At 45.7% G+C, this 23,837-nt stretch overlaps 1 protein-coding gene across 7 annotated transcripts in view; it reads right to left on the bottom strand.

Moving 5' to 3' along the window:
• Positions 1-23,837, bottom strand: part of enah (ENAH actin regulator) — a 150,566-nt gene that overhangs the window by 66,134 nt on the left and 60,595 nt on the right. For 4 of the 7 annotated variants that reach the window (XM_023973838.2, XM_023973837.2, XM_070435954.1 and 1 more), the window contains exons 2-3: positions 23,560-23,725; positions 13,211-13,388 (exon numbers count right to left, since the gene is read on the bottom strand). In XM_023973838.2, coding sequence (XP_023829606.1) covers positions 13,211-13,388; positions 23,560-23,725 — 344 coding nt within the window. Of the gene's footprint in view, positions 1-13,204; positions 13,389-23,559; positions 23,726-23,837 lie in introns of all 7 variants that reach the window. The other 3 variants (XM_070435952.1, XM_070435951.1, XM_070435953.1) reach the window with 1 other exon arrangement.

Here is a 23,837-nt window from a genome sequence, read left to right as displayed (position 1 = left end):
TGCTGCTGATCCTAACTGCACTATAGGAATCATCAGTTTTGCGAGCCAAGCAGCGTGCAATAAAGACATATCCTCATGATCCTAATGCTGGCACAACCAGAGAGAGAGAGACTGGGCTTTCCACAGGGTTCGCCTCCAACCGAAAACAGAGCTAGCTGAAGGAAGCCAACTGTGTCTGTGTGTTGAGGGCATGAGAATGGAGAAGCATTCAGAACTATGCCTAAAATGTACCTTTTCTCTCCTCTCCCTRGAGGGTTGAATTATTTGTGTGGACTGAACAGAGTGTTTCTGACTCTGTAGCTAGGAGACTCAGGAACACTTTTAAGTGATTTAATTATCTTTCAAAGATCGTCTAAGCACAGAAACAGAGGTCACGGCTGCCCTCCATCTCCTTGCCCTTTCTCTTTCAGCCAGGGYCTTCTTAAGACTGTTGCTACAGAGCACCAAAGTATGGAACACAGCTTAGCCAATCAGAAGATAGAGTAACTGATCTCTGACCAATCATAAGAGGACTCCATCTTCCTTCCATCGCCTATCGGGACAGTGTATAATATATAGCAGGTTACACTACAGGCAACTAACAKCTCATTTTCACTGACATCTCGAATAGAGCATAAAACATTCATGTTATACAAGTTACATAAGGACTTGTTAGCACTAGTTGTGTTAGTAAGAGAGGAACTCAGTCAGTCGCGCTTCCTTTTCAACTAACGCTCTGCAACATGCAATCAGTGGTGTAGTCATCTGCCCCCTCCCACTCCTGCACCACCCTTTCTCCTCATCAGCTGTCTCACTACACCCCCAAATCAAACCCRCTACCAACCCCCTCCAGTCCAGCTCTACTCACTGCTGAGGATGATCTGAGCGCGACTGATAGTCTGCTGCAGTTGGAAGCGGCTCACTCTGGGAGCAGGCATATCTGTGGACGCCTGGAGGGCCTTCCACTGTCTTCCACTGCCAGCACCAAACAGCAGCAGCAGTCTCTCCCCTCACAGAGGAGCAGAAGAGGGATGAGAGAGAGATCTGAGGCAGCAGAGTGAGGAGCACCAAACAGGACAGCACCATCCTGGGCTGGGACACAAGTCTAAAACAGCAGGCCCTGCTCCCTCTCTCTGGATCACGCTGCTCTCAATGTCTGGTCTCTCCCGCTCTGGTCGCCTTCCCTGATAAGTACAGTGTTGTAGTCTCTGGTAGGCACCGTGCTGGGGTTTCACTCTCTGGGCCGTGCAGGGCAGCTGTTCTGTCAGTGTTAGTAGTAGTAGTAGTAGCAGGCTGGCTAGCTGGAGAACCTCTCAGCAGCGTGGGTTATTATGGCAGTATGGTGCAAAAGAGCATGCGCTCATCAACAAAAAGTGAGGCAGGCAGTCGGGACTCACGTCACACCAACCTCCATCTCGACTGGCCCAGTGATGCAATGGGGTTCACATGGTGGCATGACTTAAGAAAGCAACACACCAGACACCCTGAGAGACGGTGCAGGGTGTCAGTGTCCAACCCCCCTACTCTGTCTGCACTCATTTAAAAAGGCAGGGACTTTAGCTGCAAAAACAAACTTATTTTGGCTCAGGGATGCAGRTTGTTTCTATGACGGGCAACAGTAGGCCACACAGAACCACAGTCAACCCAGCTCCCGTGTTGTTCTCACACTGAGGAAGTCATGGAAACAGACACACTCGCCCTGTATTCTGCTCTGGCAACAGGCCATCACATCAAGGTATTTATACCCCCAAAAAGGTGCCCATCAATAAATCTACCCCTGGTCCCGCACACCATGCTGCCAGACTGGGCTGTGTTGCTAGGGGTGTAGCGGGCAGAACGGGCGCTGCACAGGGCAGTGGGTGGAGGTTTAGGGGCCAGGGGACCCCCCAAAGAGAGGGACCCCACTGTGTAGAATCAGACTGTGTTCAGCTGTTTGTCCCGGGGCTCAGATGGCCGTCTGTCAACATGAAGACCCAAACAGAAGCTGTGGAGTNTTTGTCCCGGGGCTCAGATGGCCGTCTGTCAACATGAAGACCCAAACAGAAGCTGTGGAGTTTTTTGTTACAGGACCACGTCTGAAAAACCCTTTCCCTCTGCCTTTTAACTTGGTGCTTTGTAGCCTTACATGGCCCTTTCTCACACACTGCCTCATTTCTCTTATGTCTCTCTTTTTCCTCTCTCTCCATATCAATCTGTCCACAGCCAGATGAAAAGGAGGGGATTACAGCCAGACCAGAACACTGACCGGCGTCCAGCGGCCTGACCTTCAGTCCAGTCCTTTTTTTACCCATTTTAGGAGAGCAGAGAGAGGGAGGTAGACTGAGGACATCTGTCTGTATGGGCCTCTATGGGTTACAGGACATGACTGACACAGAGTGAGCTCAGGTCAAAGCCCAGAACTAACATTTAGCACCACACTACAGCTCAATGACTTGGGGTTCAATGAGGTTGGACCCAGACATGGGGAGAACACAGTTGCTTTGGTGTGACCTGAGGAGGGTCACAGACAGGCTCCACCAGACTTGACCCCTCAGTCATCTGACTGACGTGTATTACAAGAAACCCTCGACCTTCCAAAAGTCACACGCCCTCACCAGACCACAAACACTGCCTCGTCTCTGACGGTAACCGATCGCTCCTTTGTCTTGGCGTGCACACACACACACTCCTTCTCGGTAAAGAGGACGAGAAAAACACTCCCAGTGCTGTTCTGTTGCTGTTCTGACAACGGTTCAAATTACAGCACCTGGGACTCAGCGCTAAACACAGAAAAGGTGTGGTTTGGTTTGGTCCGGCTGGTTTCTGTGTAAACCAAATGTCACATTACACATTTCCATAGAGACAGTCCGATAGCTCATTGTTAGAGTATGTACTCATCTGTCCGCGGGCTACAACACCTCACAGGGCCTACACAGAGAAAACATGAACTCTGAACCCATTACGTCCCTGATCTCCAGGAGTCCGCTCTGCCCTTTGTCCAGTGGCTCAGTCACTCAGTCATTCAGTCACTCAGTGTTCTATCTGACTGGGAAGGAAGGTGACAACAGCCATTTATTTTAGAAAAGCCCACATGCCACAAAGTCTCAGGCAATAGCAGCACGGTAAGCGGACACAGCTCCGGTGTCAGTGTCAGCCTAGCTCCGACTGCCTGCCATGTGATTCCCAACCACACATTTCACTCTGCTAAAATTAGACCAGATACTATAGAGACCGTAGAAACTCCAGGGACATAGGGAGAGAGGAGGGCTTTCTGAAAGCACACACACACACACACACACACACACACACACAGACACACTCATTCAAGAGAAAGAGCTACACACTTCCACCAAAGGCAGTAAAATCCTGCACTACCAGCAAAAGACACAACCACCACCCTGCGTTTTTCTTCTCTCCTCCCAAGCAGCAGCATCAGTTTTCCAGTGGAGGAACAATGGAGAGAGGCAGGATCAATCACAGTGCAGAGTCCGCAACAGAACACACAGCAGCTGGATCTACATTCAGCACAGACCACAGGCAGAAGAGGCCTCGGTAAATCATGTCAACACTGGATTTAGCTAGCGGTGAAATAAATAACAAGTATTATAAAAAGATAGACTAGCGTGACTCCATTGCTCTCTTGTCCGGTGATAAACCCCAGTCCGGGAGTGAATGATGTTGAGCCTCGTGTCATGGAAGGCTTATCATGTCTAAAAGAGACACCGAATAGAACAGAAGTATCATCACATTGGATGATAAGAATAACACTGGAGTGCTTCTGTGTGCAGTTCTATGTACGACCAACAAGAGGCACAGAAAATCAGATCCATATCTTAACTACAGTTCTCAAAGTGCCTCTCAAACAAAGTTGCTCACGAACAGGGTTGCTGTACCTCAGCTGTAGCCTGGGTGGACTCAACCGGACCTGTGTAAGTGCTGAGCTCCTCTCTGCACAACCCTGACGAGAACTACTGCACACAATACATGTTTCCATCTCAGTTAAGGACAAGTATAGGAGAAAGCTTGGCTGCACTGGGCCTCAGTGGCGTGCCTTCAGTGGCGTGCCTTCAGCGGCGTGCCTTCAGCGGCGTGCCTTCAGCGGCGTGCCTTCAGCGGCGTGCCTTCAGCGGCGTGCCTTCAGCGGCGTGCCAGCCTGTTCCAGCCCTCTATGGTCGCTGAAACCCCATCCAGTCAGGCCTATCCAGCCCCATCACTGTGCTGGACTGTGCTGCTGTAAACGGCTTACTGAACACAAAATGGGTCTCTGACTGAGGCTGGGCCAATTAGTGTCCCATCGTACCTCGCCTCCCATTTTCTCTGTCAGCCTGGCAGGGCTTTGGTAGGGCCAGGCTAACAGTCTCTGCATTATAAAGCCTGTGGCGCTCCAGCTCCCAGCCTCCCTCCCAGTCTAGCCCATATGCAGCCTCAGCCTCGGCTCCAGAGCAGATCCCTGCCCCGACAACCAGCCTCAGCCTCTAGCACCAAGTCTAAGCCCCCAACCAAACACAGGGGAATTCTGCAAACTCAGCACTGGAGGAGTTCAGCAAAAAGAATAACAGCTAACAAACCCCCCTTCTCTAACGAGGATGAGAAAGAAAAACAAAGGAGAACAGCAGAGCGAGAGAGAAGGAGGATAGAGAAGGGAAGGAAGGAGAGAGGAAGAGGGTGTCTGAGAGAAAAGTCCTTGCTTATGTCGTTATTAAGACAGCTCACACTACAAACGTTGTTGCAAACAGACAGGGGAATTGGAGAGGCCTGAAACATCTTCACTCACTCCCTCTCACTCACACGTTGAGGATATCCTTAGACTCCTTCAAAGTGCAAGCAGACCCCAGGGTCTCCTCCTGTCAGAGGCAGGCTGCAACAGGCAGGCTTTGATAGTGTGAGAACACCCACACCGCTGGAGAAAGTCATCACCATTCCCATAATCAAGCTCATCACTATCGGGTAATTAATACAGGCTAGAAAAGTTCAGTGAGAACCAAGCATTCAGCCTCAGGGAGAGATGAGGGCTAGAGGTCACTGGGGTAAACAGAGCCAGATACACTAGTCAGGCGATAGGCTAGTCAGGAACAAAGAGCTGAAGGACAGGGGGAGAGACAGGGGGAGAGACAGGGAGGAGACAGGGGCAGGGTAAGGGGCAGAGGCAGGGAGGGAGGCAAGGTAAGGGACAGGGGCAGAGGCAGGGAGGGAGGCAAGGTAAGGGACAGGGGGAGAGAGAGTCAGGGAGGGTGGCAGGTAAGGGACAGGGGGAGAGTCAGGGAGGGAGGCAGGGTAAGGGACAAGGGTAAGTAATATTACCAGCAGCTAGGATATGTATGCAATTTGTAAGTCGCTCTGGATAAGAGCGTCTGCTAAATGACTTAAATGTAAATGTAATGTTCAGTGCTCTCATAACAACTGTGTTAAATATCATACTAATTTACCAAGAGATCTATATTTTTCGTAGCTGTCAATATACCACCACACACCAATGCTGGCACTAAGACGGCACTAAACYAGCTATATAGGGCCATAAGCCAACAAGAAAAAGCTCATCCAGAGGCAGTGCACCTAGGTGCCGGTGATTTCAACGCAGGAAAACTGAAATCCGTTTTACCTCATTTCTACCAGCATGTCACTTGGGCAACTAGTGTGTGGGGGGGGGATATAGATCAACTATACTCCACACACAGATGTATACAAAGCTCGCCCTCCATTTGGCAAATCTGACCATAACGCCATCTTCCTGATTCCTGCTTACAAGCAAAAACTCAAAACAGGAAGTACCAAGTGGTCCAATGAAGTGTATGCTAAGCAACAGGACTGTTTTGCTAGCACAGACTGGAATATGTTCCAGGATTCATCTAATGGCATTGAGGACTTTATCACATCAGTCACTGGTTCATTAATAACTAAATGTATAGCAACCCCAGGTGTAAAATAGTAAATAGTGGCTACTTCTCAGAGCTTTGAATTGTCAAGAGGAGTTAAACTAGGGTGTCCGCTGTCACCTTATATATTCATTATGGCCATTGAAATGCTAGCTATTAAAATCAGATCAAATAACAACATTAGAGGATTAAAAATCTAAGGCTTAAAAACAAGTGTCCATGGATCAAGTCCGTCCATCCGATGACTCAAGTTTTATATTAAGTCCGCAAGCTAGATACCTGCAATGTCTCATTGAAAATCTACATAACTTTTCTGGAATCTCTGGACTAAAACCTAATTATGATGTGTACAATATTACGTAAAAATAAAATGTACATTACCGTGCAGTTTACCTATAAAATGGACTGACGGTGAAGTAGACATACTTGGTATTCATGTCACAAAATGTATAAATGAGCTCTCCACAATGAATTTCAATAGAGAATTTCAATAGATCATGCAACTATGGAGAGGTAAACACCTGTATATTTATGGAAACATTTCATTGATTAACTCCTTAGTCATATCTCAGTTTACTCACACATGGCGCTGCCTACTCCTGATGATTAGTTTTCAAATCATATGAGGAAAAAATATTTTGCTTTATCTGGGACGCTAAATCAAATCAAAGTTTATTTGTCACGTGAGCCGAATACAACAGTGTAATGCTTACTTACAGGCTCTAACCAATAGTGCAAAAAAAACGTATTAGGTGAACAATAGGTAAGTAAAGAAATAAAAACAGTAAAAAGACAGTGAAAAACAGTAGCGAGGCTATATACAGTAGCGATGCTATAAAAGTAGCGAGGCTACATACAGACACCAGTTAGTCAGGCTGATTGAGGTAGTATGTACATGTAGATATGGTTAAAGTGACAATGCATATATGATGAACAGAGAGTAGCAGTAGCGTAAAGAGGGGTTGGCAGGTGGTGGAACACAATGCAGACAGCCCGGGTTAGCCAATGTGCGGGAGCACTGGTTGGTCGAGCCAATTGAGGTAGTATGTACATGAATGTATAGTTACTGACTGTGCATATATGATAAACAGAGAGTAGCAGCAGCATAAAAAAGGCTCTGGGGGGGGGGGGGCACACAATYRAAATAGTCCGGMTAGCCATTTGATTACCTGTTCAGGAGTCTTATGGCTTGGGGGTAGAAAATGTTGAGAAGCCTTTTTGTCCTACTTGGCACTCCGGTACCGCTTGCCATGCGGTAGTAGAGAACAGTCTATGACTGGGGTGGCTGGGGTCTTTGACAATTTTTAGGGCCTTCCTCTGACACTGCCTGGTGTAGAGGTCCTGGATGGCAGGCAGCTTAGCCCCAGTGATGAACTGGGCCGTACACACTAGCCGAGCAATTTCCGTACCAAGCAGTGATGCAACCAGTCAGGATGCTCTCGATATTGCAGCTGTAGAACCTATTGAGGATCTCAGGACCCATGCCAATCTTTTAGTTTCCTGAGGGGGAATAGGCTTTGTCGTGCCCTCTTCACGACTGTCTTGGTGTGTTTGGACCATTCTAGTTTGTTGGTGATGTGGACACCATGGAACTTGAAGCTCTCAACCTGCTCCACTACAGCCCCGTCGATGAGAATGGGGGCGTACTCGGTCCTCCTTTTCCTGTAGTCCACAATCATCTCCTTTGTCTTGGTTACATTGAGGGATAGGTTGTTATTCTGGCACGACCCGGCCAGGTCTCTGACCTCCTCCCTATAGGCTGTCTCGTCGGTGATCGGGCCTACCACTGTTTTGTCGTCTGCCTGGCCATGCAGTCGTGGGTGAACAGGGAGTACAGGAGTGGACTGAGCACGCACCCCTGGGGTGCTCCAGTGTTGAGGATCAGCGTGGCAGATGTGTTGCTACCTACCCTCACCGCCTGGGGGCGGCCCGTCAGGAAGTCCAGGATCCAGTTGCAGAGGGAGGTGTTTAGTCCCAGGATCCTTAGCTTATTGATAAGCTTTGAGGGTACTATGGCGTTGAACGCTGAGCTGTAGTCAATTAATAGCATTCTCACATAAGTGTTCCTTTTGTCCAGGTGGGAAAGGGCAGTGTGAAGTGCAATAGAGATTGCATCTGTGGATCTGTTAGGTCTAGGGTTTCTGGGATAATGGTGTTAATGTGAGCCATAATCAGCCTTTCAAAGCACTTCATAGCTACGGACGTGAGTGCTACGGGTCTGTAGTCATTTAGGCAGGTTGCCTTTGTGTTCCTGGGCTCGGGACTATGGTGGTCTGCTTGAAACATGTTGGTATTACAGACTCATCAGGGACAGTGAAGACACCTGTCGGTTGGTCAGCACATGCCCGGAGCACACGTCCTGGTAATCCGTCTGGCCCCGCAGCCTTGTGTATGTTGACCTGTTTAAAGGTCTTACTCACGTCGGCTACGGAGAGCGTGATCACACAGTCGTCCAGAACAGCTGATGCTCTCATGCATGCCTCAGTGTTGCTTGCCTCGAAGCGAGCATAGAAGTGATTTAGCTCGTCTGGTAGGCTTGTGTCACTGGGCAGCTCGCGGCTATGCTTCCCTTTGTAGTCTGTAATAGTTTGCAAGCCCTGCCACATAAGACGAGCGTCGGAGCAGTGTAGTTTGATTCAATCTTAGCCCTGTATTGACACTTTGCCTGTTTGATGGTTCGTCGCAGACAAGATAAAGTGTGCCTATCTATATAATGAATAGGGTGGGTTGAGATTAAATATAAAATCACTAAACCTCTCTAAAAGCTTCACTCATTCAAAAGTTTTATTTGAACCCTAAATGGTTCAAGTAGATCACTAAGAAAAAGCTCATCCATTGCATAAAAATTGCATTTTTGCCTTTGTGCAGATTGCCATACTTTAAAAAAATGCTCTCTTTTTCAAACAAGCACTGCAGAGCTGGCTACAATTTCAATTTCATCACCCTGAAAAGACACAACAAATATTATGGCTGAAAGAACTGTATTTATGGGAAAGATATTTGAAAACGGTATATTGTTTTTAAATTATATTGTAATGGTACAGTTGTCTTTCATGGAGTTTTCCGAATTGCATGGGAACTCAATCCAAGATTACAACCAATTGATTACAGCATTACCCCCTAAAATGGAGGAGACAGGTGGCAGCGGGAGGAGGTAGGGAACTGGTCTGTCTGCCCAATATAAAGGATCAAAACTGTCAGAGGAATAAAAACAGCATAAATAGGAAGCTATACCAGTTTCATTTGATGACCAGCTGTGCCAAACAGATTGCAAAATAGTTCGGAAGAGATTTATGATGTACCGATTCCACGGTACAGGGTGTATGAGTTGATATATAAAATGAAGCAAGATTCAAGACTTTATGCTTTTCAGCTAAAATTATATGAAATTCTTGCCACCAACAAAATGTTGAATATTTGGGCCATACAATCATCAAAGCGCTGCAGATTTTGTTGTGAGGATACAGAATCAAGATCATTTCTTTTGCTATTGCCCTCAGGTATCATGTTTCTGGTCTCAGGTTCAGGAGTGGCTGAAAATGCATAACATTTATCAAAAATCTACCCTAGAAATAGTACTGTTGAGAGACTGGGTCAGTCAGTTACTAATAGTCTTAGTAAAAGTATTTATCTTCAACTCGCAATCCGTGGATTCTATTTGATTAGATAGATTGTATGTATTTTAAACATCACAGCATAGTTGAAAGATATATGGTGTATAGAAATTCGCATGTGGAATTGGAGACAGGTGGGAGTGGAGTTGCTGGGCGGGGGATAGAATGACCGTCAAAGATAAAGTTTAAAAAATAAAGTCAAAATAAAACATAACAAAAAGTCAGTTTGAATGACACTGAGGGGCAGTGTTGTTACAGTTAATGCCGGATTGCCTGAGGCTGATGCATTGCAGGTGTTTGTACACATGCAATATACACACGCTCTCATTCAAATGCACCCATACACGGACACACATGTAAATAGTGCCATACATGCACTGAAACATATTCAGTTGGCCTTGCTGTTATGATTTTTGTTGTCCTTGATGTCTTTTGCTTTGTTGTTTGCTGTTTCTCCTTTTTATATTTTYTTGGTGTATTGGGGGGGAATGGAATTATTGTATTTATTAATTTTTTCTCGGTGGGGGGGCCTTGGATGGTTGGGAGCTTGGGCCGGTGGCTGATGGATCACTCGTTCGGGTCCCTGTTTTTGACCTTGTGGGAGAACTGTCAACGTGCCCTTGAGCAGGGCGTTGACCCTGGTTGCTTTTGTGTGTCGCTCTGGATGGGAGTCTGTTAGATGACTAATGTAATGTAGTTGAGTGGCTTCACTGCAAGTATATTGTATACTTTAAATATTCAATAAAACTAACTAAGTCCATCAACAACCTCATCGCCAAAGCGACGTACATGCATATCCCAACCAGAAACCATGGATTACAGGCAACATCCTCACTGAGCTAAAGGCAAGGAGTGGGACTCTAACCCGGACACTTATAAGAAATCCCACTATGTCTTCCGACGAACCATCACAGGCAAAGCGTCAACACGGGGCGAAGATCGAATCCTACTACTCTGACGTTCGCCGGATGTGACAGGACTTACAAACTATCACGGATTACAAAGAGAAACCCAGCCACGAGCTGCACAGTGACACGAGCCTATCTGACAAGCTAAACGCCTTCTATGCTTGCTTCAAGGTAAGCAACACAATCATGCGCGAGAGCACCAGCTGTTCCAGATAACTGTGTGATCGCGCTCTCCATAGCCGATGTGAGTAAGACATTTAAAACAGGATAACATTCACAAGGCAGCAGAGCCAGACGGATTACCATGACGTGTACTCAGAACATGCGCTGACCAGTTGGCAAGTGTCTTCACTGACATTTTCAACCTCTCCCTGACCCAGTCTGTAATACCATAAACTATCAAAATAAAGAAAGTCGCACACCAAATGTGTAATCTCCCAGCAATTTAATGGGTATTTACCAATGTTTCGGCATCATTGTGCCTTCCTCAGGGTGTTAGTCAGCACCTCCACACAAACTATTATTCTGGGTGGGCGCCAGCACGCCCCCATTGACATCGACAGGGCTGCAGTGGAGCGGGTTGAGAGTTTCAAGTTCCTCGGTGTCCACGTCACCAAGGATATATCATCGTCCAGTCATGGAGAGTACACGACAGCTCCTCTCCTCCTCAGGAGGCTTCAAAGATTTTGCATGGGTCCTCAGATCCTCAGAAAAAAAAGTTATACAGCTACACRATCGAGAGCATCTTGACTGGCTGCATCTCCACTCGGTATGGCAACTGCTTGGCAACCGACCACAAAACTCACAGCCATCCAGGACCTCTATACCAGGCAGTTTCAAAGACTCCAGCCACAGACTTCGCTCTGCTACAGCATGGCAAGCGGTACCAATGCACCAAGTCTGGAACCAACAGTACCCTGAACAGCTTCTACACCCAAGCCATAAGACTTCTAAACAAGACTGCTAAATAGCTAATCAAATGGCTACCTGCATTGAACCTTTTTTGCACTAACTCTTCCACTGACTATGCACACACACACACTTACACTGACACGCCAACACACACACTACATACGCCCACGCCACTGCTACAGTCTATTATCTATCCTGTTGCCTAGTCACTTTACCCCTACCTCTATGCACAGTATATAGCTACCTCAATTAGTTCTGCACATCGACTAAGTAATGGTACTCCCTGTATATAGCTACAATATTTTCTACTCCCTATATAACAATGTTATTTTTACGCATCATTTTTATTATTTATTCACTGTATTTATTCCAAGTGTCACTATTTATTTTTTATTTATTTTTTCTCTCTCTCTCATCTTCAACTGCATTGTCGGAAAATGACCATTAAGTAAGCACTTCACTGTTGTCTACGAAGCATGTGACAAATAAAAGTGTATTTGCTTTGAAACCTGGATTCATTCATACAGACTTGGTTAAATAGCTTCTGAACTTCAGTCAGTCTTATTCCAAACACAGTGGCAAAGAGACTATAAAACCGTAACTTTCCCCTCAGAGAAGAGATTGGGTGCAGTGTGCGTTGAAAAACAACAACCGTCGGCTCTCTCAAAATGACTGATGATCCGCTCTACAATCATATTACCAACAACCAAACACACCTCCCTCTGTCCCAGGCAGCCAGCCCTCATTGAGAAAATATCACCAGAGCTACAGTGTGTATATTACTCAGGCGTGGTGGTGGAGATTACAGGAAAGCTATTCACATTAGACGCAGTGGCTCATCGCATCCGTCAACAAATTAAGCTAAGGCAGCGCAGGCAACCAGCATAATCACAGTCTGTTCCAAGGCCACTCCATCTGAGGTAACTGTGGGCTGGGCTCAGCAGACTGCTGCTTGGAGAGAATACAGATACATTGTAGCTATCCCCCCAGAACACTGCCAGGCCAGCCGCTAGCTAGCCTTTCCAGAGATTAATCATATCTGAAAAACAGAAATGGCCGCCACTGAAAACAATGCATCATTTGTTAGCAATAAGTAAACAGTTTGACTAAAAGGCCTAAACAGCCTGGTGAGAGATACTAGGCTCAGTGTGACTGCTGTTGTGTGGAACCCCTGAGGGCCTAGTCAGTCACAAGTTGTTGCAGCCACAGAGGGAGGGGGTCAGGAACAGGGTCTTGATTGAGCCCCTCACTAGGCCCCTGCTCCAGACCCAGAGTTCCCCAAACACACACACACAACCTCCCAAGACACACATCAGAACGTCTAATTGCATCCAATTTTACGAGAGCAGGTCCTCAGTAAACATTTGATCTAACTCTGAGGACAAGAGAGTCATTCTGCCAAACCAAATTAAACAGCGGATCAAAAAGAAGACGCAAATCATTTCTTTGTATTTWTTTWTTTTTTTCCCTTCACCCGACCATATTTAGCTTAGTGAAGCAAAAAAATCTGCAAAGTGAGGCAAAACATTGATGAGTCATCTGTGTGGACTGTAAACACAAAGATATATTTTTAAAGTGCCGTTGGCAAATGTCTGGTCAAGTACTGTAGTTTTAATGTGACGCTCAACTGTGATGACATTTGTAGAGGGTTTCGCTCTACCTCTTGGGTCCTGCTTAAAACCAATACCTAGTCACGTTAACCAGTGTGTCTGAGCACAGCACTCCAAGGCTAACCCTTACCCAGCTTCTACATCAGCCAAGAGTTGTGCATCCTTGCCCACTAAACATCCAGGACACCTCTCACTACGACTACTTGCAATGGGTGAAGCAACAGGACGGCAACAGGCAAGACCACCTCTCCTTTGTCAAAACACRAAAGAGAGCTGGATATCTCAGGTCATTACAGCAGATATTCTTCCCGTCGGTCAGCAGAGCTCACCCTCACCTGTGTCCTGAGAGTTGAGCACCTCCAGGGCATGCATCATGGCACTGGCGAATACGTTGGCATCCTCTTTGCTGCCAAAGTTGAGTCCGTAGACCTGCCTGGCATCGCGCCACTGGTGGAAGGTCTGTGTGGCCTGGTTGTACTTGAGCCCCTTGGGAATGGCACAGTTTATTACCACCTGGAGAAGGATAGAAAGCGGGAGAGAGAGGGGATCGAGAGAGATGGGGGGGAGATAGAGAGAGAGGGATGGTTTTTGAGATGGTTTTGATAGCTAATTTAAATTCCTTAAAGGACTACTTGTGATGCTCAAAACAATTATCAAATGGTATTTGTCACGTGTCGAATACAACAGGTGTAGACCTTACCGTGAAATGCTTACTTACAAGCCCTTAACTCTATTGTTGGTTAAGAAAATATTTACTAAATAAAGCAAAAAATGTAATAAAAAGTAACAATAAAATAACGAGGCTATGTACACGGGGTTCCGGTAGCGAGTCAATGTGCGGGGGTCCCGGTTAGTCAAGGTCATTTGTACATGTAGTTAGGGGTAAAGTGACTATGCATAGATAATACACAGCGAGTAGCAGCAGTGTAAAAACAAAAAGTAGCTGTGTCAATGCAAATAGTCTGGGTGGCCACTTGATTAATTATTCAGCAGTCTTATTAACAGGTTCTACCCCCAAGCCATAAGGAGCCTTTTGGATACAGACTTGGTAGCAGAGAGAACAGTCTTTGACTTGGGTGACTGGAGTTTGACAATTTTTTGGGCCTTCCTCTGACACCGCCTAGTATATAGGTCCTGGATGGCAGGAAGCTTGGCCCCAGTGATGTACTGGGACGTACTCACTCCAGTCTGTAGCGGCTTACGGTCGGATGCCGAGCAGTTTCCATACCAGACAGTGATGCAACCGGTCAAGATGCTCTCAATGGTGCAGCTATAGAACTTTGAGGATCTGGGGACCCATGCCAAATCTTTTCAGTCTCCTGAGGGGGGAAAGGCATTGTTGTGCCCTCTTCACGACTGTCTTGGTGTGTTTGAACCATGATAGTGTGTTGGTGATGTGAACACCATGGAACTTGAAACTCTTAACCCACTCCACTACAGCCCTGTCGATGTTACCGGGTGTGTGACCACACTGCCAGATCTCTGACCTCCTCCCTATAGGCTGTCTCATCGTTGTCGATGATCAGGCCTACCACCGTTGTGTTGTCAGCAAACTTAATGATGGTGTTGGAGTCGTGTTTGGCCATGTAGTTGTGGGTGAACAGGGAGTACAGGAGGGGACTAAGCACGCATCCCTGAGGGGCCCAGTGTTGGAGGATCAGCGTGGCAGGTAAGGGTTGCCTACCCTCACCATCTGGGGGCGGCACGTCAGGAAGTCCAGGATACAGTTGCAGGGGGAGGTGTTTAGTCCCAATGTCCTTAGCTTAGTGATGAGCTTTGAGGGTACTATGGTTTTGAATGCTGAGCTGTAGTCAATGAACAGCATTTTCACATAGGTGTTCCTTTTGTCCATGTGGGAAAGGGCAGTGTGATTGAGATTGCGTCATCTGTGGATCTGTTGGGGCGGTATACGAATTGGAGTGGGTCTAGGGTTTCCGGGATGGTGTTGATGTGAGCCATGACCAGCCTTTCAAAGCACTCCATGGCTACTTTCATGAGTGCTACAGGGCGGTAGTCATTTAGGCAGCTTACCTTTGCTTTCTTGGCACAAGGACTATGATGCACTTCTAGGAAGAAGGATAGGGAGAGAGAGTGAGATGGTTTGGATAGCTATTTTGAAGTACTGCGAGGACTACTTGGGTTGTGCAGTGGCGGAGATCTTTGTGGGCTATACTCGGCCTCGTCTCAGGATGGTAAATTGGTGGTTGAAGAAATCCCTCTAGTGGTGTGGGGGCTGTGCTTTGGCAAAGTGGGTGGGGTTATATCCTGCCTGTTTGGCCCTGTCCGGGGGTATCGTCGGACAGGGCCACAGTGTCTCCCAACCTCTCCTGTCTCAGCCTCCAGTACTTATGCTGCAGTAGTTTGTGTGTCGGGGGGCTAGGTTCAGGTTGTAATATCTGGAGTATTTCTCCTGTCTTATCCAGTGTGAATTTTAGTATGCTCTCTAATTCTCTCTTTCTTTCTCTCTCTCTCGGAGGACCTGAGCCCTAGGACTACCTGGCCTGATGACTATTTGCTCTCCCCAGTCCACCTGGCCGTGCTGCTGCTCCAGTTTCAACTGTTCTGCCTCCGGCTATGGAACCCTGACCTGTTCACCGGACGTGCTACCTGTCCCAGACCTGCTGTTTTCAACTCTCCAGAGACAGCAGGAGCGGTAGAGATACTCTCAATGATCGGCTATGAAAAGCCAACTGACATTTACTCCTGAGGTGCTGACCTGTTGCACCCTCAACAACCACTGTGATTATTATTATTTAACCCTGCTGGTCATCTATGAACATTTGAACATCTTGGCCATGTTCTGTTATAATCTCCACCCGGCACAACAAGAAGAGGACTGGCCACCCCTCATAGCCTGGTTCCTCTCTAGGTTTCTTCGTAGGTTCTGGCCTTTCTAGGGAGTTTTTCCTAGCCACCGTGCTTCTACACCTGCATTGCTTGCTGTTTSGGGTTTTAGGCTGGGTTTATGTACAGTACTTTGTGACATCAGCTGATGTAATAAGGCCTTTATAAATACATTTGATTGACTTTGTGTTGCTCAAAACAAGTGTATCATGATTACAGGTAAGGAAATGTATGTTTTGAGTTCATAAGAGTCTACATTACAGCTAATACAACCTCAGTCAGTCAGTCTACTACCAGTGTTCCCTCAGAGCTGTGTGAATGCTCGCAGCTCCCCTCAGACTGCCGTGCAGATGAAAAATGAGCCCACTACAGTTTCCCCCCATTAGTTAACACTCAACGTTTCGCTCTACTGCTGGAATTGTGTTCGAATCAACACAATATTAGCCACTTTCAGTATAATATACCAAAACAAAACAAACTACGCAAGATTTAGTATGCAAAACTAACTGTGCAAGAGATTTTCTTGTAGGCAAAGCGCATTAGAGTAGGATTCTATTGCATTGGCAGACTCCGGCCCATACTCTACACAGACCGGAGCGCCATAATCAATCAGAGCTGAAGTAGGCCTATATGCAAATAGCCATTGCCGTATCACTTTGAACTGGACTGTGTTTAGTCTATAGTATGAACGGTCGGGAGTAAATGTGCTTGTTTTGAGATGAAAGTGAGAGCTGCATGGAGCCACGTGTGCACATTTGTTCATATTCTTTGCTAGTGAGTTTTTAGCACAGTTATAACTCATTTCTAGTCAATGGGAGAGCGGTTTATTCCAACGAGAGCAGAAAATGTGTGTATTTCTAGCCATCTTTGAACAGTGAGTCAGGTAAAGAGATGTTTATGTCTTAAAGGGAAAGTGTTATATTTTGAGACGGTCTTGAATAAGCTAAGTAGACAATAGGCAGAGAATGGGAATAATAATGAATTTTATTTTGTAAAGTGGTTTCTTGCCTCAAATATTTTCAGTCACCTTGTCTGAATGACAAGTGGATAAACAGCTTCATGTCAAGCCCTGCATGTTTTTGTCTCATGGAATGTAGGCATTGAACACCACACATTGGCTGCTACTGTAGGCTGAATGATAGAACAGCTATTTCCATGTTAAAATGTTATGGGATGCGTTTTTCTCCATTGTTTTTAATGGTAGGCCACTCTGGTAGACCTACATTATAGTCAAATAGCCACAGTAGCCTACTTGACCACTGTTAAAACMAACTTAAAGGGGGGTAACCTAGTCAGTTGAACAAACTGAATGCCTTCAACTGAAATGTGTCTTACGCATTTAACCCAACCCCTCTGAATCAGAGAGGTGCGGGGAGCTGCCATAATCCACATCCACGTCTCGGGCGCCCGGGGAACAGTTGGTTAACTGCCTTGCTCAGGGCCAGAACGACAGATTTTTACCTTGTCAACTCGGGGATTTGATCCAGCAACCTTTCGTTTACTGGCCCAATGCTCTATCTCAGTGTTCACAGTAAACGTGTGCCGGAAGATACACAGAACTTTCACAGTCAAGTTCGCGCCCGGCGCCAAATTTTTGGGGAGGGAACATTGACTATCACCACACTTACTACAGTAAAGTAGAAGGGACCTTGAATGATACATGTGGTTATTTAACAGCTTTGGCATAGGACTAAGGAGCAACCCTGTGTCTATAGTCTTCAGGTCAGAGAAACATTAGCACACCTTTCATAAACAAATGGAGGGTATCGAATGAGCTGCGTTCAGCTCACAAGCAATCATTCACAGCTTGAGGCAGTTCTTCACTTCTAGAATGCTAAGGTTAGCGAAAAGCCGTAGGGAAAAAATACCTAGAATATCCGCACCAAGTTCATTTCAAAAATCTATAATTGAATTAGAACATTCCTTTGGCTCTTGAAAGTGAAGATGTGATGGTTTCTCACTTTTTTCCCCCTCTAGGCAGCCAGGCCAGAGATTTATATAATCTGTTCTATAATTTAGTGTTGATGAGCTCACTGAGGCACACAGAAGAGCAGAGGAAACGAAACGGGTGTCGGTTCGACTCCAGCCAGAGAAAAACAGCACACAAACAGTTAAACTAGCCCCTATCAGAAATCAGCTGTACTATCCTGGCCAAGAATCCCTCTGGACCCCTATTACACTTTAAACGAGTCATGCTCGGAGAGGCATTCAAGGCCTAGCMATAGATTTCACTGCTGTTGTCACCAATTGAAAGAGTCATTGCAAAGGGAAAAGTAGCCTATAGATGCTGCAATTGAAGGATAAACTGAATGTGCTGGTTCTTGGTCATGTTTTTTCGGGTTCATATTGCATTCTTCAAATAGAAGGTTCTCTGAGGGGCCAACACCACAACCAGACAGATAGTCTTTCTCTTAACGATTCCCTCCACTAAACAGATTCAGACAGCTAGCAGTCAGTCGGATAATAATAAGAGCCATTAAATCTTGAAGCATTTTGCATTTATCCTGTCTCATTTTTGAGATAGAAGTCAATAATCACATCAATACTAATCACACAGTGTGTACTTTTGAACTTCTCTGCTCATTATGAGAAACCAGAAATCCATCAAAGAGCCTAAATAATACGCTACAGGATTATGAAGATTCAAGTCTGTCAGTGTATGAAGTCTGACCGAGTTATGAAGCAATATAGAAACGTGTCCCTCTATTATCAACTTATTGACTTACTAAAGCAGAGTATGAATACAACAACATTTGTGACAACATAAATCCTATTGCAGGTCTATTTTCCACGTCATGCAGTTTAGAGTCAACTCTTGGGTTATACTTAGGGCCGGGATGATACCAATATTGTGATACTCGTTAGTATTGTGGCAAGGAAAAAAAAAACTTATTGAGGATAACAGACCTAATGTTGGAAACAAACTCATCAAACTCAAATGTATTTTCCAAGCTATAGCATGCAATATTTTACATACAGCAGGTTTATTAAAGGACAAAAGAGTTGTTGTCTTCGATTTTCTTTCATTTTTACCAACAGAAAAAGATGCAATACTGGTATCTGGCGCACAATTTGCCCAGCGTCATCCGGGATACGGTTTGGCCGTCATTGTAAATAAGAATTTGTTCTCAACTGACTAGTTAAATAAAGGTTCAATAAACAATTTTCTTTCTTTTAATCGTCCCGGGCCTAAGTTATCCTTAGACGGTACATAATGACCAAGTGCTTATGAAAGTCTTACAAATGCTTCACGAATATCTTATCTAGTCCTTGGGCTACTACAATGTAACCAGTTAGCTGCGACTCACGCAGAACAGGGTGCAGCCCCTGTCAACATGGGCTTACACTGTATCTAATTATCATGTGAACCCAGTTCTAAGAGTCTAGTTCCTCCTACATGTGAAAGATACATCCTCAGGTTCAGATGGAGATGTGAATGGAGCCTGGCTGGTGTAGGTGGTGTGTAAGCAGTATATACACGAGTCGTGTGTGCACATTATGCATCTACAGTGATGGTGTCTATGTGAGAAGGGCTTTTTTCCCATCGTGTTGACATGAACAGCAGCAGGATTAAATGACAGGCCCACAGGACGGGAGATGTCAGGGAGAAGACAGAGAGGGTTCTGGGATTGCTGATAAAGCACATGGCGACCAGCACCGCTTCCACCGAATCCTGTGGGTTAGATAGATTGGTCACACCTCCTCGTCATACACAGCGTCACTGGGTAAACAGCCTCCCATGACTCTGTTCACACACACGGTCACACACGCGTAGTGTCTTCACACACACTCCTGGGGTCTGTCTGCTGTGCTCATCCATCACAAGACATGGCAGGGCCTTGAGGGTATGGATTCTGCAACGCTCAGCAGCTGTGGAGACAACAGCAAGACCTCGCTACACTGGAGACTATACTATGAAAACCTTCGTCATCACAGGCGAGAGACTACTGATTCAGTATTTGTTTTTAGTAAACAGAATATACATCAAATGTAAGGACCTAATGTCAAGGCAATCAACTTTAAGAACTAGTGAGTGAGGGAGTGACTGTGACAGAAGCTCTTTATTGCATTGGTAAAATGAAAACAATATCATAGAGGCTTTTCCACTGCGTTAAATACCTCTGCTCTACAGAAAGTAGCCTAGTAGACAGGAGGACCGGGGTCAGGCATTCCAGAAACAAGACGTTCACAAGGTGAATAGGGGGAAGGAACTAGGTCAGGGCTTATTGCTTCAGGGGGAACAAATAGAACAGTGGTTTTTCATAAAGTTTTTAAAGAAAAAAAAATCAAATAGTGAAATAGTAGGATTGCACTCAAATCAGTCATTGTGACCCCCTGGCTTTGGTATAGTTTGTGACCCCCTGACGCCCTGGCTTTGGTATAGTCTTTAACTGGCCTCCGTGGAATCAGTTCTCTGAGGGGAGCGAGGCACTGCGCTGGGAGTCCAGACTTCCTGGATTTACTCAACCTTATTATGGCAGGAAACTCTGTGAATCAGGAAGCCACTGTGGCCTGTGTGCTTATGTCTGACCCCCCCCCCCCCCKATACCACACCTCTCTGTCTAAATCACTGGCTGCATGGTACTCACCAGAAACACGTCACAGAGAGAATAAAAGCCTGTCAACTAAGTCCAGTAAGTTTAACTATTAAGCTTCTGGGAGAGTTGACCATTCCAATAAAGAGGGATACTAGATTTAGAACTAAAATACACTTATAGAGTTTGTAACCAGCCAACTGACATGATACGCATACTTTAGCTGGAACTGCAGCGCCTCCTTTCTCCAATCGTCTGAGCAGTCCTCCGCTCCTCCATCCCGCTCTCCCCCCCTCTCCCCATGGGCCTCTCCTGAGACCGCTACAGTATGTAACAGGATCTACCACTGCAGCAAAAGGCCCTGTCCTCTCCTCTGTGCCTCTGGATCAGAGACGGCCAACTTTGATGGGGGTGGGGGCCACAGAAAAATCTGAACTCATGAGGGGCACAGTGGCGCGCAGGTTTGTGATCAAACATTGATTCCATTTGTGTGGCCCRCCTCTTGATCATTTTTTGTACGTTTTTAGAGTTAATTCTGTGCAATTATACTAACTTTGCTATGGGGTGGAGAGGAAAATGAGCTGTTTAACAGCTTATTTCCTACAATTCTACACATTTTACTATACGGCAGAGAGAAATGTTTGCATTTGTTTATATGAAATGTGTGTGAGTGACGGTGACTAACAAAAATCAAATGGGGCCCCTCAGCCGGTAATTCGACCATGAAAGTAATTTAGCAATATTTTTTTTTTGGGTGCAGACTTGCTAATTGACATAAGAGAAAAACTGCTGACGCACATCCAAATTTTGAAATTGCACCTTGTGTATTCTACTAATAGTAAATTGAGACGACTAAGTTACTAAAAAATACACACTGAACAAAAATATAAACGCAACATGTAAAGTGTTGGTCCCATGTTTCATGAGCTGAAATAAAAGATCCCAGACATTTTCCATAGGCACAAAAAGCTTATTTCTCTCAAATTTTGTGCACAAATTTGTTTACATCCCTGTTAGTGAGCATTTCTCCTTTGCCATATTATTCTATACACCTGACAGGTGTGGCATATCAAGAAGCTGATTAAACAGCATGATCATTACACAGGTGCACCTTCTGTTGTGAACAAGAAAAGGCCACTAAAATGTGCAATTTTGTCACACAACACAATGCCACAGATGAGGTTGAGGAAGCATACAATTGGCAGGTTGACTTCAGGAATGTCTACCAGAGCTGTTGCCAGAGAACTGAATGTTCCTTTCTCTACCATAAGCTGCCTCAAATGTCATTTTAGAGAATTTGGCAGTACGTCCAACCGGCCTCACAACCACAGACCATGTGTATGGCATCGTGTGGGAGAGCGGTATACTGATGGCAACGTTGTGAACAGAGTGCTCCATGGTGGCTGTGGGGTTATGGTATGGGCAGGCATAAGCTACGGACAATGAACACAATTGCATTTTATCAATGGCAATTTTAATGCACAGAGATACCGTGAAGGGATCCTGACGCCCCTCATGTTTCAGAATAATAATGTAGCAAGGATCTGTACACAATTCATGGAAGCGGAACATTTACAAGTTCTTCCATGGCCTGCATAGTCACCAGATATGTCACCCATTGAGCATGTTTGGGATGCTCTGGATCGACGTGTATGACAACGTGTTCCAGTTCCCGACAATATCCAGCAACTTCGCACAGCCAACATTCCACAGGCCACAATCAACAGCCTGATCAATTCTATGCGAAGGGGATGTGTCACGCTGCATGAGGCAAATGGTGGTCACACCAGATACTGACTGGTTCTGATCCACGACCCTACTTGTTTTTTTAAGGTACCAGTGTCCAACAGATACATATCTGTATTCGCAGTCATGTGAAATCCATAGATTAGGGCATCATTAATTTATTTAAATTGACTGATTTCCTTATATGATCTTTGAAATGATTACATGTTGCGTCAGTTGCCCATCCCTGGATGTACACAATGCCTCAGTGGACTACACTAGTACTGCACTCAGCCCACTACACAAACACTCTTCCTGCATGCCAATGAGGCCCTGGGATCCTATAGTGATCCTCCAACAACAAAGGAACAGCACTAGACGGTGTGAAAGTATATCCACTGACGAACACCATTACAGTGAAACCAAATAAATCACAACAGTCTGATGCACTGAGGGAGTTACTCCCAGACAGGTAGAGTAAACTCTTTTAGGACAAATGCAGGATCAAGTCAGACCAAGCTAACCCTCTGTTCAGTCCCAACCATGGCAGGATAATAAACCTCAGTTCAAAAACTAAAAACTATTCACTCTTAAAGCTGAAAACAGTCAGAGTCTATCATGGCTTCCTTTAAGTCTATTTCAGGGGATKAATTTTCAGGGGAAAGAGATAGGGTTGCAGAGAGGAGGCTCACTAACCAGCTTGTTTGTAATGAGAATAACTGAGTTTGTCAGTTCCTGCTGACATAACTGAATTGAGGGGCGGGGGGGGAGGTGAATTCTGCTAAAAACCCAGGAGCCGGTTTCAGGCCGAGGTTATCAGTAGTGTGTACACTAAAAATACACAGAGGGCTAAAAACAGACAACAATCAGCTCAGACACTAATCCGCCAATCAGAGGGGCGTAGTCTGGTGCAGTGGAAACGATTCAGCAGCACCTGGTGTTGCGTTTCTCGAAATAGGTCTTCTATTTTTCCTGAGAACAGGCCATCCTCTAATTTTCCACTAAATTGTTCCCTTCATTAAATACAGATGTGTATCACTGGCTGTCTGGCTGATCATATCGTATGGAGTAAGACAGTAAGCCAGAGTCAGTGGAGAGGAATACAGGAGACTTACGTTTCCTCTCTGGCATGGAACTACATTGTTGCCCCCCTCTGTTGACTCTATAGCTAACCATGGGCTTTCCTCTTGGACCAGGGACAAAGACAGATTGAGTGATGTTTTTGAGACCTTGGCTCTGCCAGTCCAGACATGGCTGTCATGTGCTGGTGACTGGTGGAGCAGGAAAGCTCTCAGACCTGTTTTCAATTACAGCGCTGGTCATTCCTGAGAGACACTGGGTCATTCCTGAGAGACACAGAGAGGCAAGATGGCTGCCAGACTGCTTCCTACTGACACAGGTCAGACGGAATAAAGAAGTCTTGAGTCATCGGATCAGCGCAGTTTTCAGCCACATGTGAAATCCCAGTCCCACTTTAAACCACAACTTTTAAAAGCTTTATATACTGTAGCATTTATATTCATATACAGTAAGCACTACTATGCTTCACACATCATCTAGGCCTAGTCCCAGTGAGTCACCTGATGGTCCTGTATTTTGCGTCCCACCACCCGGAAGGCGTTGTTGCCTGTGTGGTGGTATATGTGCACTCTGCTGAAGCCCGTGGAGCCGCCGGCTGGAACCCATTTCTTATTGGCATCGTCATACACCATGACAGCGGCCCGCGCCTGACAGATACTCTGTTCACTGCAGAGAGAAGGAGAAGGAGAGAGAGAAAAAGAGCGAGAGACACATTAACAAGCAGCAGTACACAGGGGGACATTGGTTTTTACCTTAAGCAGAGCAGTAAGAATGAACT

This window comes from Salvelinus sp. IW2-2015, linkage group LG28, assembly GCF_002910315.2.
Source record: "Salvelinus sp. IW2-2015 linkage group LG28, ASM291031v2, whole genome shotgun sequence".
Taxonomy (NCBI): domain Eukaryota; kingdom Metazoa; phylum Chordata; class Actinopteri; order Salmoniformes; family Salmonidae; genus Salvelinus; species Salvelinus sp. IW2-2015.
The sequence above is the reverse complement of the archived record's forward strand: the minus strand, read 5'-3'. Positions and strand labels throughout refer to the sequence as shown.